The sequence below is a fragment of the Xylocopa sonorina genome, chromosome 4 (assembly GCF_050948175.1).
Source record: "Xylocopa sonorina isolate GNS202 chromosome 4, iyXylSono1_principal, whole genome shotgun sequence".
In the NCBI taxonomy this organism is placed as follows: domain Eukaryota; kingdom Metazoa; phylum Arthropoda; class Insecta; order Hymenoptera; family Apidae; genus Xylocopa; species Xylocopa sonorina.
The window spans coordinates 6669733-6695918 of record NC_135196.1 but is presented as its reverse complement, the minus strand read 5'-3'; the positions used below and the strand labels follow the sequence as shown (position 1 = coordinate 6695918).

The 26186-nt window shown below is 44.6% G+C and overlaps 1 protein-coding gene and 1 long non-coding RNA gene across 5 annotated transcripts in view; one reads left to right on the top strand and one right to left on the bottom strand.

Annotated features, from left to right (window-relative positions):
- Window positions 1-9578: 9578 nt before the first annotated feature.
- The window catches only part of Ptc (protein patched), a 49469-nt gene continuing 32861 nt past the window's right edge, over window positions 9579-26186 (top strand). For all 4 annotated transcript variants that reach the window (XM_076893332.1, XM_076893331.1, XM_076893329.1 and 1 more), the window contains exons 1-2: window positions 9579-9895; window positions 24756-24948. In XM_076893332.1, coding sequence (XP_076749447.1) covers window positions 9680-9895; window positions 24756-24948 — 409 coding nt within the window. In that variant the 5' untranslated portion in view covers window positions 9579-9679. The remainder of the gene's footprint in view (window positions 9896-24755; window positions 24949-26186) is intronic.
- LOC143423222 (uncharacterized) lies at window positions 20653-23817 on the bottom strand. Its single transcript, XR_013101806.1, has 3 exons — window positions 23796-23817; window positions 20892-21133; window positions 20653-20835 (listed from the first exon to the last, which is right to left on the bottom strand). It is a non-coding gene; the product is annotated as an uncharacterized LOC143423222 (long non-coding RNA).

Sequence of the window (26186 nt, the reverse complement as noted above, 5' to 3'; positions counted from 1 at the left end):
GACGAACGGCTTGTTTCCAGATATTTGGGCAGTCGGGGGTGAATGGCCACCCCGCAGCGCGAACAGTCTCGAGTCAAGGATGAAAGCTTGCCCTTTTCTTCGTCGAGCGAAAAGTTCGCCAATGGTTGCGCTTTTTTGTGTTCTCGTTGGCACGAGCGGTTAAATCGTGTTGAATACTTTTGGCGAATAATAGAAGAGAATTATCGTTGGGTTTTGTTAAGCAATAATGGCTGCGATCATCGCGTTTGTAATGCAGGTTCGAAGCGCAAGGTGGTTTTAGAAGGTTCTTCGAAAAGGATCGAGAGGAAGAATTAACTGCTTGTGATATCTATGATAATGACTTAACGAAAATAGCTTAAGTTGATTGAGAAAGAAGTAAAATACGATATTGTATACGAACGAGTATGTAATTACCATAAATCTATAAGTTGGAAAGAATCAATTTAGAAAATGGTACAGCGCGATGTAATTTTTCACTCTTTATGTGTACGCTCCACGAGGAACGGGGTGTGGTTGCTATAGCTAATTTCAGATTACTCGTTACTCAAAGTCTCTAATGAGATAAGATTTTTGAAAAGCAGACAAATGAAACGAATAAATCAGCGGGGACTACCGAGCTCGAGGAGGCATGCGCGTTCATTTTTCAATTTGCTTCCGTTCACCCTTTCTTTCGTTTCTCAGCCGCCTCGAGGCGGCCAGAATGCGAGCAGCCCCGCCTGCTACGCGAAAACTAGTCGATGGAGAAAGTACACGGTGGAACGAAATAGCGTGAAAAGCCCGGATAATCTGCTGCAACCCTCGTCAAAGTGTCTCGTGTAGAGCCTTCGAGATTTGTCTTGATAACCGATTTCCACGCTGCGATAACTATCTCGTTGATACAAGCTTTACACCTCTGAAGGAGCAGCGGTCAGTACACGAGGACCTGGGAGGATCGTAAGCCACCGTAATTGAATTGTTTCAACGTAGAAAAGGGAAGCATAACGCTGAGAAGATCAGAAGGGACCAAAATGATCTATCGATGGATTTGTAATCTTTACAGAAAAGGGTAAAAGTACGAAATTCCACAGTTAACATAGAAAATACTGAATTCACAATTCACCCTTCGATTTTTTCTAAAATCATAGTGTCTTCTTAAACTTTTGCCTTTCATATTTAATAACGATTAAAATTCATTCAATATTAACTACCTCTCTCTCTCTCTCTCTCTCTCTCTATCGATATCACTCTCTGTGATGGTATAAAATATAAGTAAAGAACTAGCGATATCATTCTCGCAATTATGTTACATCTTTGTGATGGTATAAAATACAAGTAAAGAACTAGTGACATCATAAACATATAACATAATTGCGAGAATATGAACAAAATTTGGTCAGAAGACGACATCGCTGCGAACGAGCCTTGCCTTCTGTGTCTGCGCCAATAATTTTCTCAGACGCAGCGCGCACCTTGAAAAGTCCGCGGCGGCCATCGGAATTCAAAAATCGCGATTTTATTGTCCCGCATCCGTGCAGGTTTGTCGCGTGCCATAAATAACAGGCTTATGGCAACGCGATGGTGCACGCACGGGCTACGCACTATTGTTGCGAGGGGTGCGCGCAAGCAGAACCATGAGTAACGGTTGTACATTTTCGTGGCCGTGCTTCTGAACGGCATTAACTCCCGCCGCGGCGAGCAACAGCGCAACATTGTACAGGGTAACTACCTTAAGCGAAACGCTACAAATCATGCGAGCTGGATTTACGATTTCGATTCGGGTTAACCGCGGAGATGTATCACGCCGCGCCCTTGGCGAGTTTCTGCTCTGACCATATCGCTTTTCGTCATGGCCCGCGGTGTGTCTACGGACCACCGACGTCGCCGCAATTAGTAAGTCGGATATCCTTCGCCCTCGTTCCTCTCGCTCCAATCCGCTCTTACATTGCGCTCAGCTCTTTCTTTCTCTCTCTCTCTCTCGCGCATGTTCTATTTCTCTACAGGCTCCGCGTCTACCTGTGGGCTCGTTCTTCCTCCTTATTTGCCTCTCCAGTGTTCCACGCCTTTGTTCCCCTGCCCGTGTTTCTGTACCAATTCCCTAATGAAGTTCAAGGCTGCCGCACTCGGAGCCCATTCAATGGAACTTAATTCTAATCTGTCCGGAACACGTCCCTCCTCTTCGATTCTGAACGACGCGCAGGGATTCTTTCATTTCGCGAGGATCGTTTGTCATTTCTCGCGGTCTAATTAGCGGTCCTGTCGGAAAGCTAGGCAGAGCATGAATTCGAACGGAGCATTCGAGAAGCTGTAGACCAGCCCCAATGACATCGAAGAAATTAAAGTGTCGCGTTTCTAGTTAAAAATCTACTCTCTCATCGATTTTAATTATACGATTAATAATCGTGATTGTACCATGCATCATCTACGTCGATATTTATTATCCTGAAAGCTAGTTAACCTAAGCGATCGTCGTCGAAGTATCCTCCACTTCGATTTCCATCTCCACATACACACACGTATCAATAACCATAACCATAAGAAGAAAAAGGAGAAAGAAACGCGATTTAATTAACGCGTGACTTACGTTACGCGTAATCGTCCGATAATTACCAATCGCTAACCGTTCGCCGTTCACGGGTATCAGAACGACCGCCACCGTAGATCGTATCTCCAACAGGCACCGCGCGGCGAGGGAGAAAACCGGGGAAGGCACAAAGAATCCGCCGAGTCAACCAAGATAATGACAATTCCACCGTCCGGAACGGAATTCGTAGATGATCGCGGCCACGGCTAACACCGGAAGTCGAGGTCCCCGCGGTGTTCCGGCGGCGCGCCAGCCAGCCTCACCGCCGCGGACGTATCGTAGATAATCCATCGGCGAAAGGAGCACCGGTAGCGGGCGTAGATGCAGATAGCCGCGGGTTACGATCCCCATCGCCTATCTCATATATATATATATACCCTACACGGTGAACAGGCTGAACGCCTATACTCACGGTGAAGAGTAACGATTCGCCTCGTTACAATGGTAAAGGACGATCGCCTGTTCCGCCAAGCCGCTCCTCTCCGTTCCTTGGCATTAGTCATCTCCGCATCGAGCTTAACGATCTCTTTCTACAGCGATTCCACGGGATGGAAAATCGATGGACGAGAAAGATATCGTGGATGGAGAGGTGCTTCTGGTGTCTATACGAATTTTCAGGTTGATATAGTTTCAAAGTATACATATGTTGGTCTAGGAAATCTCTAACAGATTCTGGTTAATTTAAGTATGTACATTTTGCTCCAAACTGTGTTCAGTTAAAGAAGATGGAGAGATGTTTTTGGTGCTTTGATACTTTAAAGGTATAGGGAAATTTCTGACAGATCCTAGTTAATTCAAGTATATACATTTTGCTCCAAACTATGTTCAGTTAAAGAAGATGGAGAGGTGCTTCTGGTGCTGATATGAATTTTCAAGTTGATATACTTTAAAAGTATAGGGAAATTTTTAACAGATCCTAGTTAATTCAAGTATATACACTTTCTTCCAAACTATGTTCACTTGAAGAAAATATTCACGAGCAGAAATTTTTGGGAAAAAGAAAATATGTGAATTGCGATATGAAAATGCGAAATCGTCATTGGTTAGCAATGACAGAAGTGAGACAGTAAAGCGTCTAGGCTCTCGTGTCGCGCGAATCGGTAGTAAACGCGAGTCCTGAACGAATTAACCAGGGTTCGAGCGGCACAGCAGCCGGTGGAAGGCGAGTATCGGCGATGGCCAGCTGCGGTATCGACGGGAGACCTTATTTTCGATGGTATCTGCGAAATAGAAACAAACGAACGGTCGGAGGAACGGGACGAACGGACGGACGGACGTGTATGCCGCATTCCGTGTTTATTATTTTGCCGGTGGGTGGTCCGGAGAAGTCCAGAGCCGTCCTGGTGGCCGATAGCATCTCCCGTGTCTTTCATGTGCACGCACCGTTGAACGCGGCCAACGCAGTGAACGAACGCGGCGTACCGAGTCGTCTTGCGTAAGGGAAGTAGTCGACTTCTCCTCTACCCGCCCCACGTCCGTTCACCGTTCTCGTTCCACCGTTGCTTCCTCTCCTTCTTTCACCCTTCGCTCGATGGCCAGCGACACTTCTTCTCTTCTCTCTTCTTCCGTTTGGTCACGTCGCTCGCTTAAACTAACCGTCGAAAGTTACCATTTCGTTTTGTTCACCTTTGGGTTTGGTCCTTGTCTAATTTTCCGCTGATTCTTGGTGGCGATTGTTAATTAATTATGGAGTTATTAACAGGTTTCATTTAGCTTCGAACGATACGATCTTCTCTTCTCTCTTCTTCCGTTTGGTTACGTTGCTCGCTTACACTAACCGTCGAAAGTTACCATTTCGTTTTGTTCACCTTTGGGTTTGGTCCTTGTCTAATTTTCCGCTGATTCTTGGTGGCGATTGTTAATTAATTATGGAGTTATTAACAGGTTTCATTTAGCTTCGAACGATACGATCTTCTCTTCTCTCTTCTTCCGTTTGGTTACGTTGCTCGCTTACACTAATCGTCGAAAGTTACCATTTCGTTTTGTTCACCTTTGGGTTTGATCTTTGTCTAATTTTCCACTGATTCTTGGTGGCGATTGTTAATTAACATTGGAATTATTAACAGGTTTCATTTAGTTTCAAACGATACGAGGTGTACTGAATGGATATAGTTCTTCTTTTTTTTTTTTTGGTAAATTTTTGTGTTACAAGTATGTTAGATATTCTTTGATCAACAGTGTTCTTTTTTTTTTAGCTAGATTTTTGGTCTTGGTGGTATTTATTTTCCTTGGACGTGTCCCTCTCCTTTATTTCTCTCGCGTATGACATCGCTTCGTTTTGCTCCTGCCGAAGGCTCGAGACATTTTCTGCTTTTCGATCGGTGGCTTTTTATTATGTGGCGTGCTCGTTCGGGAAAAGGAGCAAGAAATTGAATTATGCGGTTTATTTAGTCCGCCGTTGGTGGCTGTTCTTGCTTTAATTAAATCGCGCTCTTGGTTTTTTTCAACGTTGTGATTTTTAGGATCGCTAATGAAGAGAATGCGAGCGAGATAAGAGGTGTGGACGGGGCATAAAGTGGTAAAAGACGGTGCCTTTAATGGAATACCATGGAATCGCCAACGGGTTGTTTGAGTCGGAAGGATAATCCGCAAAATGATTGTACATATGTTAATTAGTTGTTACGGTGGCGATTCTCGACATGTTTCGATACCCTTAAACGAAGAAACGACGCGCTGGTATAAAATCTGCAGGTCGATCTACCAAATTGTACATATCAAATGTTAAGGTCAAAACGATAACATAATTCCCTTAATTTCTATTGCCATACATAGGCGTCCTCTCGTAAACCATTTTGACTAACATTTTTCGCTGACAGAAAAATGTTAACAGTTATTTTCACCGAGTGAAAACATTCTTATCCTCGTAAACACGTCTTGCTTTCCACTTCCGCCGATCCCTTTGCAATTAAAGCGTAAGATCGCAGTACCGTTACGTTTCAATTAAGAATAACTTTATTCAGCTGCATCGTTTCACTCGATGGAAAGCCTGCAGCGATGCAACCAGAGGTACAGTGGTGCATATCCTGGAAAATAGATGCACAGGGGACTTGTCCCGCGGTCCGTTTCAGGCTGTCTCTCTCCCGCGCTCATTAAGTCGATGCAGCGTCGGCGAAGATCAAAGCTCGTCTTCTACGGAGGACCGCTTAATACTGGGTGGCGAGTTAAGAGTGTCGTAAAAATTATTAACGGCCCCTCCGCACGCTGTGCCTTATCGCCAGATCGGCAACTACAGTGGGGTGCATTCGTCGAACCCGCCACCGCAATGTACAGTGACATCTATCCATTTTCTGCTACGTGCCTTTAAATTGCCATCTGTGGTAGACAATTTCTTTCCTTGACGTGCGACGAAAAATTTGGAAATCGCAACGATCTTTACTCTAAACGAGGGTAAATTCACAATTTCTGAATTGTGAATGTGGGTCTTTATTACCCCTTCAGTTGCCATCGTGGTAAACAATTTCTTTCCTTGACGTGCGACGAAAAATTTGGAAATCGCAACGATCTTTACTCTAAACGAGGGTAAATTCACAATTCCTAAATTGTGAATGTGGCTCTTTATTACCCCTTCAGTTTCTACGTAGCTACTCTCTTATCGATATTCTTATCACACAAATAACACGCGTCGGTGCCTTTTTGTACCGCTTTTAGACTAACGTGACTCAGTGCTTCCTGCCTGTGGTACAATTAACATTGCTCCAATCCCTTCTGTCGTGTTCAACGTCGACGCAAGAGTCCTGTCGGACTATTAGAGACTATCAGATCGATCTATCCTTCGAAGATGATCGAGATAGTCGATGAAAACGGCTGCAAGGTTTCCAGGATCGAAGCTTAAAACGAGAGTAAAACAGCTGCCCGTATCGGAATCGAAAATTGTCTCGTATTTGGCGGAACAGGGTGTCGGACTCGGTGTCGCGGTGGGTGGTCGCGTATTTATACATTACCTCTTTCGATCTGCCACTTTGTCTCGCTCCTTCTTTCTCCCTCTTATTTAATTTCCCTGGCTCGCCGCCTCTCTCTTCCACACCCACAATTCCTGCTGTCTGTCCCTGTTTTCACACCGGCTGCGGCGGCTCGCATGCTCCTTCTTGCACGCGCGCGCGCTCGCACGAACCTCGAGGTTCACGTGTAAAGCGCCCAACGAACGTCTCGACAGTGCATGTACACGCGTTTGCGAGCAACAGGCGTGCACGCACACGATCGAGCCCCTTGTACGACGCCTAATGAAGTCGCATCGTTATGCAGATATTATGAAGACAGGTTAATAAGTTAATCGTCCGGTGTAACGCTCTCCCCCGTGGCTTAATGAAGGCATTCAAAAAATGGTTGCCTCCTCCACTTCCGCGCGCAGCACGCTCTCGTTCGACCGTTGCTAAACAATCGTCCCTCATTAATTTCAGATGCACTCAACCTACAAAACGACATCTCTCACGCGTGTAATTCTGAAATGAAAGAACACTGATTCTTATTCTACGACTCGATGCAGGAGATTATCAGAGCCGATTCACGTGAAACCGAATTGATTCGATTACGTACGCGTAGCAGATAGCAATAATAACAGGAGAGATGAGAGAGAATGCGGTCGAACCCTATAGTTGCGGCCGCCAATCAAATCATAACCAGTGGCAGGGGAGACGCGTATAATCAATTATGCAGATTCGTTCCAGTGGCGGTGGCGAGGAGACGTTGCGGCTGCCGGAGCAGTAAACTCCCGTATTTCCGGTCCCGATTAATATTGCCGCGAGCAGCAGCGATTTCGATCTCCAGAGGCCCGTAAGGGAGTCGTGTTTACGTTCTGTACATCGGTGGGCCCTCTTCCGCTCGTCTTCGACTCTCCACCGCACGTCGACCACGTTCACTGCGCTTTATGAATCGTCCGGATCTTCTCTACAAACACGCAGAACCGAGACGCGCGTACGAGGCTGTCCGCGTTGGTGTTCGTGGCAAAGGAGCGACGAGGAGGAAGCATCGAGGGAGAGGCACGGGGACGAGAGAGACGGAGATGCTGCTCCGATCTGTAAGCGGCGACTGTGTGCCTCGTGCGTGTCACACGAGAGTAACCGTGTGTGGGTAGTGTTTTTGCTTGAGGGGAAATGGTACCGCGTGTGTGGTCCCGCGTCGTGGCCCCTGCACCCCTTGGGATGGCACATCGCCGTATCCTAGCAACGTAGAACGCCACGCTGAATCGGCCAATCACGGCTCAGCTCCGTTAGCTTCGGCCAAGCTCGACTTATTTCGGCTCCGACGTCATCGGTACCCGCAGTGACGTACCGTTCTGCCGCGAAAATTGGGATGTACCGTGCGCTAACTTAAATCGATTTCTTTAATTATTCCCGCGTTATTCTCTCGCGATGTTATAAATAATATGTGTAACGAAAAGAAAAAGACATCGAATTAGCGAAAAGTGGACGGAATTATCGTGCAACTTTCGTGTAAGATGCGAATTAATATAGTTATCTTCGAGTTCTGCGTTCGTACGAAACATTCGTAACGCGTGCAATTATATAGCGACATTTAGTATGAAATTTGTATCGTTCTGTCAGCATTTTTGAACAACGTTTACGACAAGCGTGTACGCAAGATATGGCGTGGTATTTAATCAATTTGTTGTAACGATTAATTATTCGTGGAACAGAAAACAGTACGCGCGTTCGATCGTCGCGAGGTGTATTAAACGTTTAAAAGTCTCGAGCCGGCTGGAACGGAGTTCATTGAAGCGCGGTCGTGGAATTACGGTCCTGAATGTTTGTGCAGCTCCGATCTCGGTGAGTGGCGCCGTTGGAGGGGGGCCGTCAACTATGGCCGGCGCAGAACGCAGGCCACGAAAGAAATGTGGTACCGCATTTCGCTTAGTACGGACTTAGACTGCTCTAAGTGGCGGTCGTGCACGGCGGTGTCCGATCACGACGACAACGGCGTCGTCGTTTTAGAACGCGTGACAGAGAGACTAGCGGACTTAAACGAGACTCCACAGCTGCCCTCGCTGGACTCTGGAACACTCCCGTCCTCTCACGTCGCCTACGCCTTCCACTTGTGTAAACCGGATGCTCGTCACTGCCGCGCTTATACGAATTCGGTAACCGTGGCGAATCCCGTCGTGCGGAGCGCGGACCAACGGACAACATCTAACTGTGTCAAGTGACAACGATCGTGACAGTGACACTGAAGTGCGCGTGGCCTGAGTGCCACTCTCGATATCGCGTCGACGGAGAGACACAAAAAGAGAGAGAGAGAGAGAGTGAACGCGCGAGAGAATTTCGTTGATCGTAGTACGTGTCGTACACGTTTCGTTCGCGTGACATAAGCAGAGGAAGGCACGTGTGTCCGACAAGAAGCGACCGTTTCCCGCGAAAACCACCCGCACGTAGGCGACACCCTCGTGTGCCCCGGTTGTCGCGTGATATTTCAAAACAAGCGAACTCGCGTGTGCGCCCTCGTGCTTGTCGGCGGTACCGCGAGTCCCGCGAGAGGGAGATACGGGAGGAAGAGAGAAAGGGAGCAAAAGGGTCCCGCATCTGAGAGTAAAAAAAAAAAGCGAAAGAAAGGTACAGAGGGCGAGAGAGAGAGAGAGAGGATAACGGGTGGAATCGGCGCGGAGGGAGAGGCCGCGTATTTACGCTCGTACGGCGGCACGAAGCTAACCTAAAAACCGAACCTCGGTCCGTTTCGTGCGTGTACCATCGATGGGCACGATACAGCCGCGCATGCGCAGGAGATACTCTCTGTACTTGGTGCGCGAATTTCGATTGCCGTGCTCGTCGCGTGAACGCCGTGGTGGCGACGACGAATCGCGCGATAAACAACAGAGACCGATCGACCGTGTGCTGTGACAAGTGTTCTTTGACAGGTTCGCGGAGAAGCAGCGGTGCGATTCCCGTTTAACAAGTGCGCTCAGTGAAATCGTCCTCTCGTTTCTATTCCCGTACGCGTGTTCGTGTACTACGAAGCAGCGTGATCGAGCCACGAAGCACGCGTCGCGGCCAGTATAATCGTAACGAGTAGACCGCGGGTGGATGGTAAACAACGAGATATCGAGGGGAACGGACGTCGCGACGGCCGCGAGATAGTATTAAAAATAATCATTCACTGTGGGTTTGTGTCGGGGCGAATGTATGACGGATCATGGTTTCTGCGTCCGGCCCCACAGGGATCCTAGCGGGACGCCCTTCCGGTTCTCATTGCCCCCAGGGCTCCCAGTCGTCGCAGAACGGAAGCGCGTCGAAAATTCGCAGCGAGAATGTCAAGACCGTCGAGAACGCGAAGCAACGGCATGAATCGGATCTTTACATCAGGCCAAGCTGGACCGATGCGGCGATAGCGTTGGACCAACTCGAGAAGGTAAGCGTTTCTATCATTTTCGATGGGTATTATCGGGTTTCGTATACTTTGTGTACTTCTAAACGCGACCACGATGCGTTTTGTCGTAATCGAACGAGACAAATCATTTTCTTCGAACCGAGAATAATAACTTTTAAGTCGTGAATGTTTTTACTAATCATCCGCAAATTTCTGTGTTCCTTGGAACTTTCTAATAAATTTGATTACATTATAATTCCGATATATTTGAAATAGAATGAGAGAACATAGCACGTATCGTTTGCACTTCTCTTTGCAATCAAGATGTTGCTTCGTTCGTAAAACGGTACACTATTCTCGCATTATTTGAAGGGGAACATGTTTGTCTTATTCTCGTGCACGGTATTAAACAAATAATGCCACCCAGATACCGGTAACCCGGCGCAGCGGTAGTGTATCGTTAAGATAGGTGCGTGTAGGTTCCCAGTTAATTTGCTGTCCGCCATAAAAAGGGGAAACAAGGCGAGAGAGTAGTAGTCTCGCGCACAGGCCAGGCGTTCCTTGGCTTACCAATCGAATAGCGCGTGCCTCTCCTACCGTGAGCCGTCCAATCGATGAGATACACGCTCTCTGCAGGTAGATATAGCTTATGCGGGCATCGAAGTCTCCGCGGAACCCAGTTACGCTAACTAGACGTAGGCAATAGTAGGACCGCGCGCGCCGCGCCGTGTTCACTTCGCTTCGATCCTCTTTGGGACAAGATATCGTGACCACATCTTTACACTTGCAAAACTACGATTTTAACGAATCTAAGAGCCAAATACGAACACGTATCCTTGGTTATCTTTGAGTAGACATTAACGAGAAGGAAAAATAGAAATTCGCATATTCCTTCTGCGTTGCGATTGTAATTCAACTTGTCTATCGACTGTAATTTTTGTAAGAGGATCTACGATGTTCTGAGTGCTTGAGAATCTAAGATCCAAGTACGAACACGTACCCTTGGTTATCTTTGAGTAGACGTTAACGAGAAGAAAAAATACAAATTCGCATATTCCTTTTGCCTTGCGATTGTAGTTCAACTTGTCTATCGACAGTGTAATTTTCGTAAGAGGATCTGCGATGTTCTGAGCGTTTGAGAATCTAGATATCGTGAGCACATCTTTACACTTGCAAAACTACAATTTTAATGAATCTAAGAGCCAAGTACGAACGCGTACACTTGGTTATCTTTGAGTAGACATTAACGAGAAGGAAAAAGTAGAAATTCGCATATTCCTTTTGCCTCGCGATTGTAATTCAACCTGTCTATCGACAGTGTAATTCTCGTAAGAGGATCTGCGATGTTCCGAGCGCTTGAGAATCTTATTTAAAGGTAGCCAGCGTAAGCTGTCGTTGTCCGTTTCCGCATAAAGTTATCAGCGGCGAGGGAGCGCAAAGAGCCCCCGTAATCGGCGATGTTATCGTCAGCTGAAAGGAGGCTGCTGAACAGTTTATCGAGTACGATGTTTCACACAGCGACGGCGAGTTTCGTTGCGCTCTTAGAAGAGGCGTACAGCGTACCCTTTCCACGAACGGCTCTCTAAATTCTCGGGCAGCTAGCTGTAAACTTTCACACACGCGGGTGGTCCATCGAGACGTGTTTCCGAAGGTGAGACTCGAGCGGGGGATGACGAAAGGAAGACAGAAGCAAGGCTCTGTGGAAGTGTGGATAGACGAAGGATCGACGACTACCCGTCGAAGGAGTACACACCGTCCGCCTTGTTTTCTACGGGGGAAAAAAATCCTCCCCGGATGACGAGAGCACGGCGACGAGCAAGAAGATGATCTCGAGCAGACTTGCGACACCGAGATCGTCCCTCGAGATCTTTCCATCTCGAATGCCGAGGCAGAATGTGCGTGGCACGTGAACCAGGCCCTATCACCTTTCGAAACGGGGCTCGAATACGGAGCCCTTGCCAGGAGCTTTCGACGGCAGGCATCCTCTCTCCCCTTCGAGTTTTCTCGGAAGCCTGAAACACACCCCCTGCAGCATCTCGAACACCTTCTGTCGTTCGCTTCACCTTGCGACGCGCTGTTCCATTTTCCACTTTTGTAATCCGGTACTTTAGCTGGCTCCGTTGTTAACAGAAACGATCGAGCGTTATGTATTTTAACCAGTAACTTTTCAATGCTTCCAATACGATTTTTCATTTCTGTAATTTTAACGAAATGAAAAGGATTATGTATTTCTATTTTTTGTGAGGAAAGGTGCATTGATAAATTACAGGTTCGTCGATAATTTGATTAGTAGAAATTTATGCAGCAGAGTCGCATCCTTTTAACAGTGGATTCTGAGAATATTTCAGATTATTTACACAGACACTCGTTCCGCGTAATATTGTTCGCAATATCTAAATCTGAACGTTACGAATAAAGCGCAATGTTACTTTGACGCCGAATGATGATAATGGGGAGATAAGCGTATCGTTTCATAAGCACCCACTCAGTATGAGAGACTCTCTTGCCGCTCATATAAGAATATCAAATATACTTAAATATTGTAACGTTGTCTGTTTTATGAACTTGCTTCTCTTCTTGTTATTAAATCTTCTAACCTATTAAAACTTCTGCTGTTTCTGTATTTTTGCCTAATAAAGTTTCTCGCATGCAATACCTATGAGTCGATGATTTCACATCCAAAATGCAATTGTTGCGATAAAAAATCAGAATATCGTTCAAGCTTGCAAACTTTCATCCGTCTCTTATAGAATTCTAGAAAACTATTTATCCAAAGGTAACTTTTAAGTAGTTCCATTTCTTGCAACATTTTATTCGCAATTCGTAATGCAAAACTATTCAAGGTAACAGTTTGCGAAACTGTATAATCTTTAAATCAGGCTGGGTATCGCTGAATGACATTCTTGTTGATTTACATGGCGCTCGATTGAAGAGCCCACGTATCTGAATCCCATTGAGAAAACGAGTTCCCTCGAGTGGCCGTATGCAGACGGTAAAATTATCTGGAACTGTCGTAAAATAGGAGAAATGCTTTTTTTATTTTCACATTTCCTCCGAGGATTCCAATTAACAATTTCTTCTACGGACCACCGTTGAAACCAGTTTCTTCGGTAGCTACGTACTCGTAACGATCCAAAAAAAAAAAGGAAAAAAAAACCAAAGAAGCGGAACGGTTTCACGATATCGTTCATTCATTCGTTTTTCGTAATAATTTCTTTCGCTTTTAGTGGATCGTAAATTTTTGTTGTTATATAAACACTATTATTGACATATAGGGGAGGCGATATCGTATCCCTCGTACTGACTTATAATTGCGTTCATGATTTATAATTGCAATCACGTTTCTCCCTCTGTGTCGGCATATTCTGCTAAAGCAGCTCGCGTGGATACGTATTAACGTAACAGAGTAAATCATTACATCAAAATTGCCACGTATCCGTGTTAATCTAGCGCAGAAAAATGTTGTTAACAAATTTCCCCGGGTGGTTATAAGACATCGCAATTTAGCTCGCTCTTTTCCATTTTACATTAACTCCGTCCCCGTCCAGCCATTTATAAACATATGTGCTTGTATTACACAGAACGGAATTGCATGGAAATTGCCATTTATTCACGTTAATTTACCGTGTAAGGATCATGCTAATAATATCCGTAAGTGGTTGTAACATTATCGTAAATCACTCGTTTCATATGAAAATTTCATTTATCATGCATTCTCTCTTTATTTGAACCGTCGTGTATATCGTGCCTATCTTTTGATCGCGTCATAATAATAGTATTCATAGAGTATTCCATCATTAGTACTCGTGTAGCATTCGCACGGTACTTTCACGGTTGATACGGGACATTTAATCAATACTCATTCAATAGTGCGTCATAGTACAGCACAATGGTCGCACAGTGTTCATTCAATACTCGCGTAATGGTTATTTACGCAATTAATAACACTATCTCGATGCTACGTTAGGGGATACATCGACGCGAGTATACGCTTCGATCGCTTGTAATTAATGCAAGCTTGATCGCATTGAAAAACCTTGTACACCAGGTATCATGAAAAATATTAATACTTTCAGATATATTTGCATAATATTCATTCAATTATGCTTGTAATTATTGAAAAAAGTATTCGTACAGACTCCTTATTTTCTTTACCGTCATAAATAAAATTACAAGTTATCTCTTCGATATATTAGGTAGAAAGTGGATGAGCGCGTACAAGTGCAAAGTGCACAGCACGTGAATGTGTACATTTTTCAATTTACCATGTACAGCAGATACTTAAGAAAATGTCGAGCAGGCAGATCGAAGATTTAATCGTTGGTAGTGCGTTCAGGAAACGCGCTCGAACCGTGTTCTATTTAGTTTGGATAACCCGGTACATGCATCCGCGACGTGGAAACCGCTCGTGTGACCACCCAGAGAGACTAGCTTGAGCAAAACGTTCTCAAGAACTGACTCTCGGTTCGTCTGTTATTATAGGTGCACGTATCTTGCTTCGTTCCTCGTCAAGCCGAGAGCAATTGAAAATAATGCATGCATTTTATTATAATCGTAGCGAATTCCTCTCGAGAATGTGCGCGGCGCTACCATTAGCTGACATCGTAAATTAAACGTTCAGATTGAATCATTACCGTTTACCAGTTTCTTTTTTGGAAGTTAAACGATACGAATTGGCCCCTGAATTTGGAGCAAAACAGTATTACGAATGAAAGATAAAATTATACAGGATTTGTATATGTAAAATAGATTCGTCTGATAGAATCAGTGCCAAAAATCAGTTCTGACGTTCAATCAGGACCAAATTTAAATTATAATTATTCTTCGTTCTTTATAATCCCATTTCTCAATTCGTTAAATCTCGTTTCGTCTCTAAGACTTCGTTGTCGCCTTTTAAACTGCGTGGGACCAAGATTTCCTTGTATATTTAACTGGATGACCTAAGATTCACTATCACTTCGAAATAAGAGTAAAAACTAATCGTTTTCAATGGAAATGTAGTCTTGAATGACTTCGTACGTATGTAAATTTGGTATATCCTCGTGTGAAAGCTTGTGCAACTGCACGGATAGCGATAAACTTTGAAACTTCTAAAAATACACCTCCCTATGATAGTTTATAGTTATTACATAAATCTCACACGCTTGACTTGACAATACTTGACGTTAATCGTTACTTAGCTGCAGTTTATGCGACGTAAATTAATAGGCGTATCGAAATATAGATACAAGACGTACACATTGAATATGCATAAAGATAAGACACACTAAAATATATTACCGCACAGTAATCAAGGAAAACGAAAGAGAACTTATCTGTCAATACTTCTATGACCTAATTCTGGATACGTACAATGTCAATCACTCAATTATACCAAAAATACTCCAAACATTACCTCTGTGCAAAGCAAACAGTATTACTCTTACAAATCTCGCAGTCTCTCTTAAAATTCTATTTTTCTCCATTTTCTATAAAGATATTTACTTGCGCGACACAAGAGAAGCAAAAGCAATGTTACGCTCAAAAATCTCGCGGTCTCCATTGAAATTGTTTCTTTCTCCATTTTCGACAAAAATATTTTACTTGCGCGACACACGAGAAGCAAAAGCGATATTACTCACCAAAAATCTCGCAATCCCTATCAAAATTTTTTCTTTCTCCATTTTCAATCAAGATATTTACTCGCGCGACACACGAGAAGCCAAGAGCTCCGGTTAGAATGCATAAATTCCCAAAATGAGAGCTCGAAGGGTGGCGAAGGGATTACGTGGCGACGCTACGAGGGAGCTAAACTCGCTACCACCCATGGCGAACGCGGCGCGAGTAAAGCGGGACCGATCGCGGCGCGGCTCGCTGCTGTTTTATCGTTTACGCGGTTGCACAATCGAGCGGTATCGGCGGGAGGTGGTGACAGTGGCGGGTCAGCGTTATCGAGACAACGGGTAAAGAGAGAAGGTAAAGCAGAGAGAGAGAGAGAGAGGGAGAGAGAGAGAGAGAAAAGAAAAAAAAGAAAGAGGAGACGCGCTGTTCGGGGTCGACGCTCCACTTTTCTCGTCGGCCTGAAATGGGAGAACGCCGTGCGCTCCGCGTTCATGCCAGATGAGTCAGTCAGTCACGGCCACTGCCCTTGCGATGCTCCGCGTGCACACGCGCTTCGCGAGCTGAACGATGGGGAGGGTACCCTTGGCTCGTTACATTTTTGCTCCTCTTTCTTTCGCGCCGAATCCGATGTGCGATCAGTCCACGATTTTCGCTACTTCTTCAGAAAACTCGATGATAATTGTTCGTTTCTTGATGAAACATTGCATCTGAGGGAACTTAATGCTTTAGAAGAGATTTGACTGTTATTCGTCGATTATTCCTTCCTGATTTGTAGTATCTCGTAGTAAGAACTTTCGTTTTAAGAATAAAATAATGTATAGCTAAGGTTTGCAATTAAATTAAGCGCGATCTGTCTACGATTTTCGCTACTTCTCCAGAAAACTCGATGATAATTGTTCGTTCCTTGATCAAACATTGGATCTGAGGAAACTTAGTGCTTTCAGAAGAGATATGATTTGACTGTCATTTGTCGATTATTCCTTCTTGATCTGTGGTATCTCGTATGCTTTCGTTTTAAGAACAAAATGTATAACTAAGGATTGCATTTAAATTAATCCTTTTCATTTTCAAATTGAAGCCTTAGAAAAGAATAAAAGTATTTTGGCATTGCTTGAAAATAATTTCGATATTTGCTCGAAATGTAATCAAAGTATGCGCTTCGAAAGCTTCCTTACATTCATTCTGGAATAGAATGTTTTTGGTTTACACTCTGCCAAGTCTACAAATCGTCCCAATTTCGATTCTCACGTCACGATGTGCCCGATTTCGCCGTTCCTCTGACGTGAATTCGCGGAAGTGCTATTCCTCCGACGAAGGCGAGTGGCCTTGATCTTGGGTAACGGTAGTAGCGCAATACCGGAAGCGGGTGCAGCCTGGTTTTATACGCGCGTAAATACGCATTGATTACTATCCGCGGTCGTAGTGTACGCGCGAGCACCAGGGCAAATGCACACACGTGTGCATGCATCATCGCGAGACTCCACTTACTCCAATTTGTTTACCGTCCTCGAGGATGATTCAGTTACAGGCAAAGACCTCGACCTCCTGCACCACCTCCTATACACAATCGTTCGCTTATGCGCGTCCACGTGATCGTATTTCCTCTGAGGAACGACCGATCGCCGTTTCTGCGCGCTTGTTTCCTCGTTCGAACGTGGTCGTTTCCGGTTTTTAATTGTTGAGGAAGGAACAGCTTTTCGTTAACGACTATCAAGCAAATATTTTAACATACTAATGGCAAATTCACAATGTCTTATAAAGAATGAGATATATTAATTGAATAAGGACTTATTTGCATTTATTTTCATAGAAATTTCTATCATACTTTTCATTCCATTAATCGACTTTTGCAAAGAATTAAATTTTATCCATTCGCAATGAAATTACCCATTATCTAAAAAAAAAAATACATTACAATCAATTAAAGAAAGGACTCTTAAAGAATGCGTAAGTAATTGAAGAGCGAGAAGTTTGTCTGTGCGGATGCAAAATACATTTATCACAGAAAAAGGTGACAACCTTAGTCACAGTAGAGCGAGCATGAAAACGTCGGGTGGCAAGAAACGGAGTGAAGTGAAATATAGCAACAATTCACAAAGAGAAACGAAAGGAAGAAAGAGAAAGAGAGGGAGAGAGAGAGAAATATGGAGAAAGCACATCGTACTATTTTATAATCGTGTCTTAATTTCTGGCAGCTGAAAACCCCCGTTTCGAGAGAGCGAGAGCATAATGCTGTATATTCACGCACGTTGCGTCGGCCCCGTCCATTCGAGTGAGATTAAAGGGCGCCGACACTACGTGTGAGGCTTTTACACTAATAATACCTACGAAAGAGGCCCTCGTAGCCGTCCAGAGGGTGGAGGCCGGTTGAGAGAGCACCGCCTTTCCACGCCGGCGACGCCGCTTAGAAATTCGTCACGAGCTGTGTCATTTCGTTGGAAAACCTCTTAACCAACTTGATTCCAATTACTCCGTACTACTTAAAGAACAAATTATTCATTCTGCCATTAAAATACATACAAATAAACTTCAGCTGGAATTTTAGAAAATAATATATTTTCTGAAGAACGAACGACTCTCTTCGAATTCGCAAATCGAGAAGCTTCCCTTGCGACACAAAATTTATAATTTGCAATTAGTCATTACCTTCTTCGCAAGGTTCGAGAAAAAAAGGAGCTCGAAGATTCCACCCTTTCTGTACGCACCGCCTTTCCACGCCAGCGACCCCGTTTAGAAATTCGTCACGAGCTGTGTCATTTCGTTGGAAAACCTCTTAACCAACTTGATTCCAATTACTCTGTACTACTTAAAGAACAAATTATTCATTCTGCCATTAGAGAATGTACAATGTAAACTTTTTTCGATTTTTAGAAAATAATATATTTTCTGGAGAACAAACAACTCTCCACAAAGTTGCAAATCGAAAAGTTTCCCTGCGACACAAGATTCATAATTTATAATTAGTCACTACCTTCTTCGCAAGGTTCGAGAAAAAAAGGAGCTCGATGATGCCACCCCTTCTAGACCAGAATTTCTCTTGACGGTTCAAGAGTTACTCAGCGATTCTGAGCGACTAAAAAATTCAGAATAAGCAGCACTTCGAGACATTCGCGTCACCTCGCGTTTATATACTTAGAACCGCGCGTAAAGCGTCCGCCACAGAACGGACAAACAGTTCTCTGTGGGCATCCGAAAGTTTACAGACAGACAATCATTGTGCCGCTTTCGGAGCGCGACGTTCCTCGGCTCTCTTTCATCGAGCCAGCCTCTGGTCGGGACCACTCGACCCCGTGGCAAGCGACCGTGCAAAAGGGATGAAAGGGAGAGAGTTTTCGCGTGGAAAATCCCGTGGAACGCGGAGGAACCGGTCGTTAGACCGATTCTAATGGCGCAAATCCGGCGTAAAGGTCGATAGAATAAGTCGGAGGCGAAATGGATGGGTCCCAGAGAACGTCGGCCCGTCCCTTTCATCCCTGCTGAAGGATACACGCCCCTTGCTTGCTCGAAGCCTCCACGGTCCTCTGGCACCTTTGCGTAGGGTCAGTATTACCTGATTGATGCGCCCTACCCTGGACCCGCGGACGTTCAGACGTTCAACTTGTGGACTTTGTTCGTCCGGGGGCTAACAATTATGAAATTAGCAGCGAGCCAGTGATTGTATTCTCTTCTTTGCAGTTGGGTCCTCTTATTTTATGGAACCTGAAGCGGTGGGATAGTCGGTAGGTAGATGGTGCCAATAATTGTGGCGGTTAAACGTGCAGCGTTACTCTTAGGTTTATGTAGGTAATAAAATTGTTGAACTTCGTTTATTAGACTTCTGTCTGTTGTAACAAATCTGTTGCAAAAATTGTATTTTCTTTTATTAACTATCTTCGATATCTTTGATGCGTGCGAACTCTAAGATATAAATGACAGAATTTGAGAGACTTCAAAAGCAAGCGATCAGTGAAATAGTATATCGAGTCTTTCATTAACTATCTTTGATACGTGCAAACTCTGTTGTACATCTGTACAACGACTAAGACACAAATGACGCGATTTGAGATACTTTTAAAGCAAGTGGAAGAGTATATCAAGGGGATACCAAGTGCACGCGTTCTTACGTTAATCAACGCGCGAACGGGAAGGGCGCCACGAGGTGGAGGTCAGTTTTTGCTCGGCAATGGTACGTGCCCGGTCAAAAAAGACGGAGGAAGCTCGTTTCCGGAATCTAAGCGGGGCTTTTCCTTTCGGATAGCTGCTCGCCGACTGGAATTTCTCGTCCGATTAGAGCGCCAGTCGGATCGAGTTTCTTGCGGACACTTTCGAGCCATACCTACCGCAAGAACCTATTCGTTTATCCAGCAAGTCGCATGTCGTACCCGCGGGCGAGCGTACATACTCCAGCAACGCGCCAGGCTTCGTACGCGGAGCTGCAACTTTTTCCATCGCGAGGGAATAATTCTAAACGCTACGCGAGGATTTTTCACGTGTCCAACATCCAGACGAGAGGCCTCGACCTGCCCACGCGGGGATCTCGTACCAAGTGGAGCGTGTGCGTTTATTCAATTTCGCTGATGGCGCGTGGATTCACGACGCGAGCGTACAACGCTCTTGCGTTCCACTGACGCTGTACATACGAGACGAACGTGGGAGAAATTTTAACAGACGACTTCAGAAGCCAAAATAAGACGAAAGTGAAGAATAATTAAATTCTGTTTGATGCATCGTTGTCGAGATAAATGATTGAGAAGATTCGAGGGAGAGTTTCATTTTGTTGGCGCATATGCGAGAATCTTTCAAAGTTAGTTTTCTTGGAAACGGATCAGTATACGAACTTTTGTTATCTTTCGTTTTTGACTTATTTTAAGTTGTACTATCATCCGCTATAAAATTGTCCTGGGAATTTATCGAAGATCATAACCAATGAAATTATTAAATCGCATGGACAGCTAAAGAAGAAACGTTATCGATGTTGATTTACGAGCAAGAACTATCAGAAATATCGGCGTGTGCATTCGTGTGGACGAATATACCATCCTGTGCCCGAGTTTTCGCGAACAGCCCGCGAATGGAGATGGGTCGAGGAGAAACGGGCGAAGGGAGAGTGAAGGAAAGGAGAAAAAAGGAAGCGGAGACGCCACGAGTCGCTCTCGAGACGTCTATATAGGCTGGTACACAGGCCAATGCGAGAGAGAGAGAGAGAGAGAGAGAGGGAGTAGGAGACCGCAGAGGGTCGGTGGAATTCCCCCTTTTTCCCGTAAGTGGTCCCCGCGGGCCTTATGGGGTTTCTCGTGGTGGGCAATATCTACATATTACAACCTCGTGGCGCGGGGACCACCGTCGTTGACATAAGATCCTGTTATGCTGTCTGCTATCTCCTCGCGAAACCTCGTGTCGCGCTGTAAGAAAAACATTAAAAGTACGAATAACATAAATTCGTTAAACGTTAACCCACCTCTGCCTCGTCGAATTTCCATCGCCGTCCCGGGGCTTTCGTATATTACTCGGCACTATAAAGATCTTGTCAGGCTGCTCGCTTCTCGAACCCGACGACAGTGATGCAAGCCGTTCTTGTTGCTTGTAGTCGATCGTAATCGCTGTTTAATTCTTTGACAGTGGACGGACGTAAAATAAGAATCCGATTCCCGAGCCTGTCGGATGGCTTTTATTCTTCTGCATACGCGTACACAGAAGATCCTTGCGGGAGTAAAAAAAAAAAGATGGAAGCGGTAATGATAAGCAACTTTCAATGACGAATGTTACGTTAATCGTTTCGATATTGTTGCGTTGCGTAGTTGTTGTGGAAATCTATTCACCTTTAACGAGGCATTCTCGTGTGAAAATTGTTTTTGACGTATTCGATGTCGAGAGAATGCAATTTCTTAAATGAGTGGTTTGTTATGTTTAATACAATCTTGGTTGGTTCAGTAAATATATAAGCGAATAGTTCTGCTTATTTGAACACAGTTTGCTTATTGTTAGATGAAGGGAATGTTATGTTCAGTCTAGTAATTATCTAAAAAACGAGCAGCCACGTTTACGAAAATCATATGTAGGAAACACGCGAGACAATAGGTTGTACGTACATACTTACGTATGCAAAGGACATTTGTGAATCTGAAATTCAATTTCTTTCAAATTGTACCATGGAGATACATACAAAGCATACTAAAAAATTTGAAATTCTTATATACATCTTTTTATAGAAGTCGTCCAGCATAACGTTAAGATGCATTTTACACCGCGAATGAAATTGTCCTTTGTATGCAGATAGTGTGTTAGTAAAAGGCAAATACTGTAACTTGAACATACACGTATCCAGAATGACTACAACAAACCTACACGATTCCAAGAATATACGTACAACACGAAAAGACAATCGCATGCATATGTATTTTGTCATCATCCATCAGAAGAAATCACTGCCAAAGGATAAATGTCCCTCGTATTGTATTAATAAATCTCAGCATTTGCTTACAAAACTTACAACTTACAACATAAATCGAATCGAGCCTGGTCGTTTTTACTAGACAAGCTTGCATAAGAAGAGACAAATTCGAAGACACTCCCCTTCGTCCATTCTGCAGCATTTACTACCCTCGCCATTCCCAAAAATCGAACAAACATTTAAAAACATCTATTATCCCAAATTCAACCAACTTGATCTACCTATTGCTCGACAACAATTGCACCTCACAAAAAAAAAAGGAAAAAATGGAGCTGACAAAAAAGACGAAACCTCGAAGAATCCAAAGCTCGAACCACCCTGTCGATCGATCGATGACGATCGTCCCTCGCTAAAACGAAAATGGAGAAAAAAACGTGGAGGATATGAGAACGAGGAACGAATTCACAGGGGAACGTAAACACATAAATCGAATCGAGCCTGGTCGTTTTTAATAGACACATCTGAAGACACTCTCCTCGCTCCACTCTGCAATATTTACTACCCCCGCCATTCCCAAAAATCGAACAAACATTTAAAAACGTTTATTATCCCAAATTCAATCAACTTGATCTACCTATTGCTCGACAACAATTGCACCTCACAAAAAAAAAAACAAGAAAACGGAGCTGACAAAAAAGACAAAGCCTCGAAGAATCCACAGCTCGAACCACCCCGTCGATCGATCGATGGCGATCGTCCTCCGCTAAAACGAAAATGGAGAAAAAAACGTGAGGGATATGAGAACGAGGAACGAATTCACAGGGGAACGTAAACACGCGCTCATCAGTCGGCGCATGTACCACGGAGGTCCGTGGCTGGCGTGGTTCCCCTGGGACCATGTGGCCGACGAGGATTGTCCGCACGTCTAGAGTTACCCGGAGTCTGCTGGGCTAGCCGCGAGGCCGCGGCACCGGAGTTAATTGGCTGGAAAACCTTGCTATCCGATACTGGACGTGCTGGCTACTGCCCCGAGATACGTAAGCGTGTGTAATCTGTATTTTCATCTCCGCGTCTATCACGCGCCGCGTCGCGCCACCCTCTTTTCCATCTTCCCCCTGCCTCTCCCTCCGGCTGGCATCCCTCACAGTTCGTAGAAAGAGGAGACTCGAGAGGAGGAAAGCTCCTCTCGCGCTCCTTTTCTACCGCGATGCTCGATTCCCTTCTGATCCCTCCTTCTTCCCTCTCCGTCTTTCTTTCCCTGTCGGCCAGGAAAGATAGGTATTGTTGCGGGTGGTCCCTGGCGCACATTGTCAGACCGGCCACCAGGTAGTGTGCAACGTTGCCGCTCGCAATGTTGCGAGCAACGCTCTCCCTTCAATCCTCTCCACCCAGGTTCCCCCCCGCGCGCTTTTTCAGTATTTTTTGCTTCCGTTTTTCTCCTTTTGGTATTGTCGTTTTAGGTCGTCCCTTTATCGCTTGCTCGCTTCGAGTGGAGCGGCGTTACGCGTGGTTCGCGGTTACGTTCGTGTAACGCGGCTACGGGGCAACGGTTTTCAATTTCGCCATGGGAAATCGTTTCCATCGATCGCGAAATTATATTTCATTTATCCAATAAGTAAAACCATCGTTTGTTTACCATCGAGAAGAGAATTAAACGCGAAGAATCGTTATTTCCTCTGACGATACTACTTCAACCCCTAAGTCTCCTATGAAAACCACTTAAATGTACACCTCGAGAGTTACGTTATTAAATATACGCAGTACAACAGCCAGCAAGAATCTAGCCCCGAAGATGTATCAAGATTTTAATTTGCACGACACAGAACAAATTGTTGTTAATAAATATCAAGGTTTCGTGATGAATGAACGGTTTTTTCAGTCATCGCGGACGCTACTTTCTCTCCCCTCGTTCGCCATCCCCGAATTTCGGTCTCGGAAATTTCGCCCGTGCTCGTCCATCTTCTTTATTACCATCTCCGTTCAATCTTCATCAAGCTGTGCCCTCGTCGACTCTCTCTCCATTGCCAGTCCTCCTCTGACTGGTCTCGTCGGCGAGGTGGTGCACACGCTCGTACGTACAACCCGCGGCCAGCTACTTATCATCGTCAAAGCCCACGCGGCCAATTTAAAGCGCCTCGGCTGCCGTTCCGGCCCCGCCGTCCTATAACTGCCTGGAATCTGTTCTTTCTCTTGAAAATCGTAGGCGGTATCGTTCGCGGCGGTTCTTAAACCTGCTCGAATGAATTGGGAGCACGAGCGTGTTAGAGGCAGCCTGTTTTATCGGGGGTTGCTCGCGCGCCGCAACGCCATCGGTGACCACGTTCATTTAAATGCTAATTCGGTTATGCCCGATTATTCACGGTTTCGCACGCGAATTTCGAGAATCGACTGCGAACCGGCTAGTGAAATTGTGCGGGGTTTCATTTAATTGACACATTTTTTCACTCGAGCAAATTATTTTCTTACGCAATTCAGACATTTGTTTAAATTTTAATACTTTATTTGGGTAGTTTATACTGTCTTGAATTAAAGGAGATTTTTCTCGAGCAATAAAAGTGAAAGACACCCTGAAATTTCACTTTTCAGCTCTCCTTCGGATACTATCTGAACTATAAATTTCCATCCTTTTTTATTGTTTTATTCGGGACCCGAACGTCAGCCTGAAAATAGAACGCGTAAATCTTCGAGTAGGCTACTATTATGGCCAATAAAACGATCGGGATATACAATGCGAACTTCGTTGTTCTCCGCACCTCTGAATCCTAATTTTAGAAGTAGAATTTCGAAACGATGACGAAATCGGGAAGAGACACGAGGGAGAAGAAAATAAGGAGAGGAATTGTGTAGATGTGAAAACGATGATTACAGAAATGTCGTGTCATCGTCTTCGACGATAGGCTAAAATGATAATTAGTTCATTCTGTTTCTCAGGGCAAAGCGGAGGGTCAGAGGTCTGCTGTGTGGATCAGGGCAAGGCTGCAGGATCAGCTGAGTCAGCTGGGCTACTTCCTGCAGAGGCACGCAGGCAAGGTCCTCTTTCTCGCGATCGTCGCTTTGGCTACGTTCTGCGTCGCTCTCAAGTCCGCTCAAGTTCACAGCAAGGTCGAGCAGCTCTGGGTTCAAGGTTGGTGCGCTTTCGAAGCTTACTTCCTTGAAATGAACACGCTTTTACGCGTCGATACTTTCGTCTCGTATCGACGATCGTCTCCTCTATTTTTTCGACAATTTTCGCGCTGAACAATCATTTTCATATGGTCCGCGAAATATTTTAACAACCCTTTAATGCCTTTCTTCGTTTAAGTAGCGAGAACTTCTGTAGAAATTAGTAGAAAGCTAGCAATTTCTACTTGAACCATTTTTGCAGATTTAATATCTCTTTTTAAATATTATGTCAATGTGATACTTCGAAATTCAGACATTTATACATATATAATAAATTACGCATAAATGTCTAAGACTTTCTTAATTCTTCATTCTTCACTGGCTACGAGGATTAACACTGAATAGACCGGAAGAAATTTCAAGACTATTCTCTGAATCATTAATTTTCTACGACAAAGACTCTTCTATTCTTTCTTATCACGTTTTTCATCGTTTCAAATATTGAAAAAAATTCGATATCCCAACCAACCCTTACCGTTTCATTGGAGACTAAACCCGTGAAAGAAGAACGCGACGGTTCAACTGATTAACCTAATGGCTTATCACTCGTCGAGAGCAGGGGTGGCTGAGGTCGGTCAAACGGCGTGTGCCTCGAAATGCTTGCGATTTAGGGTGAAAAAATACAAAGGGTGACAGACGAAGTAAAGAGAAAGAGAGGAAGTCGCATACGAAGGAAGAGAAAGAGTGCGAACAGAGCGAAACTCTGGTTTATTCCCCACGCTTTACGGCACACGGTACATTAGTTTACTCGCTGGGTGGCCCCTCTATATTTATCCGTGGCCCGAAACGCTAATTCGAATACTCCGTTGCTAACTTCAGCTACCAAGCGCCAGCCGGCGAAATCAAAAGACGTTTTAATGATTTTTACGCTGAAAAAGGGGCTGATCGCGTGTAACGAACGAGGGTGCAAGAAGATCGATTAACGTTTTTCAAATTCGAATATTACCAATTCCACAGTTGATCTTAATTTTACGTTACTTCATTTTCTCGTAGATTATCATTTCCTCGATCCTCTCTAACCATTATCCATTCACCCACGCCCAACGATTCGATCGATCGCCTAAACACAGCACGGTTCAACGACCTTCCGCTCTCGTGACGAGGAGGCATCGTACAATAAAAAGTGCTATCTTGCATCGAGAACAAATATTAGCTACGAGCAACGCTACCAACGTAGCAGAGACAGCGTGCAGCATCACG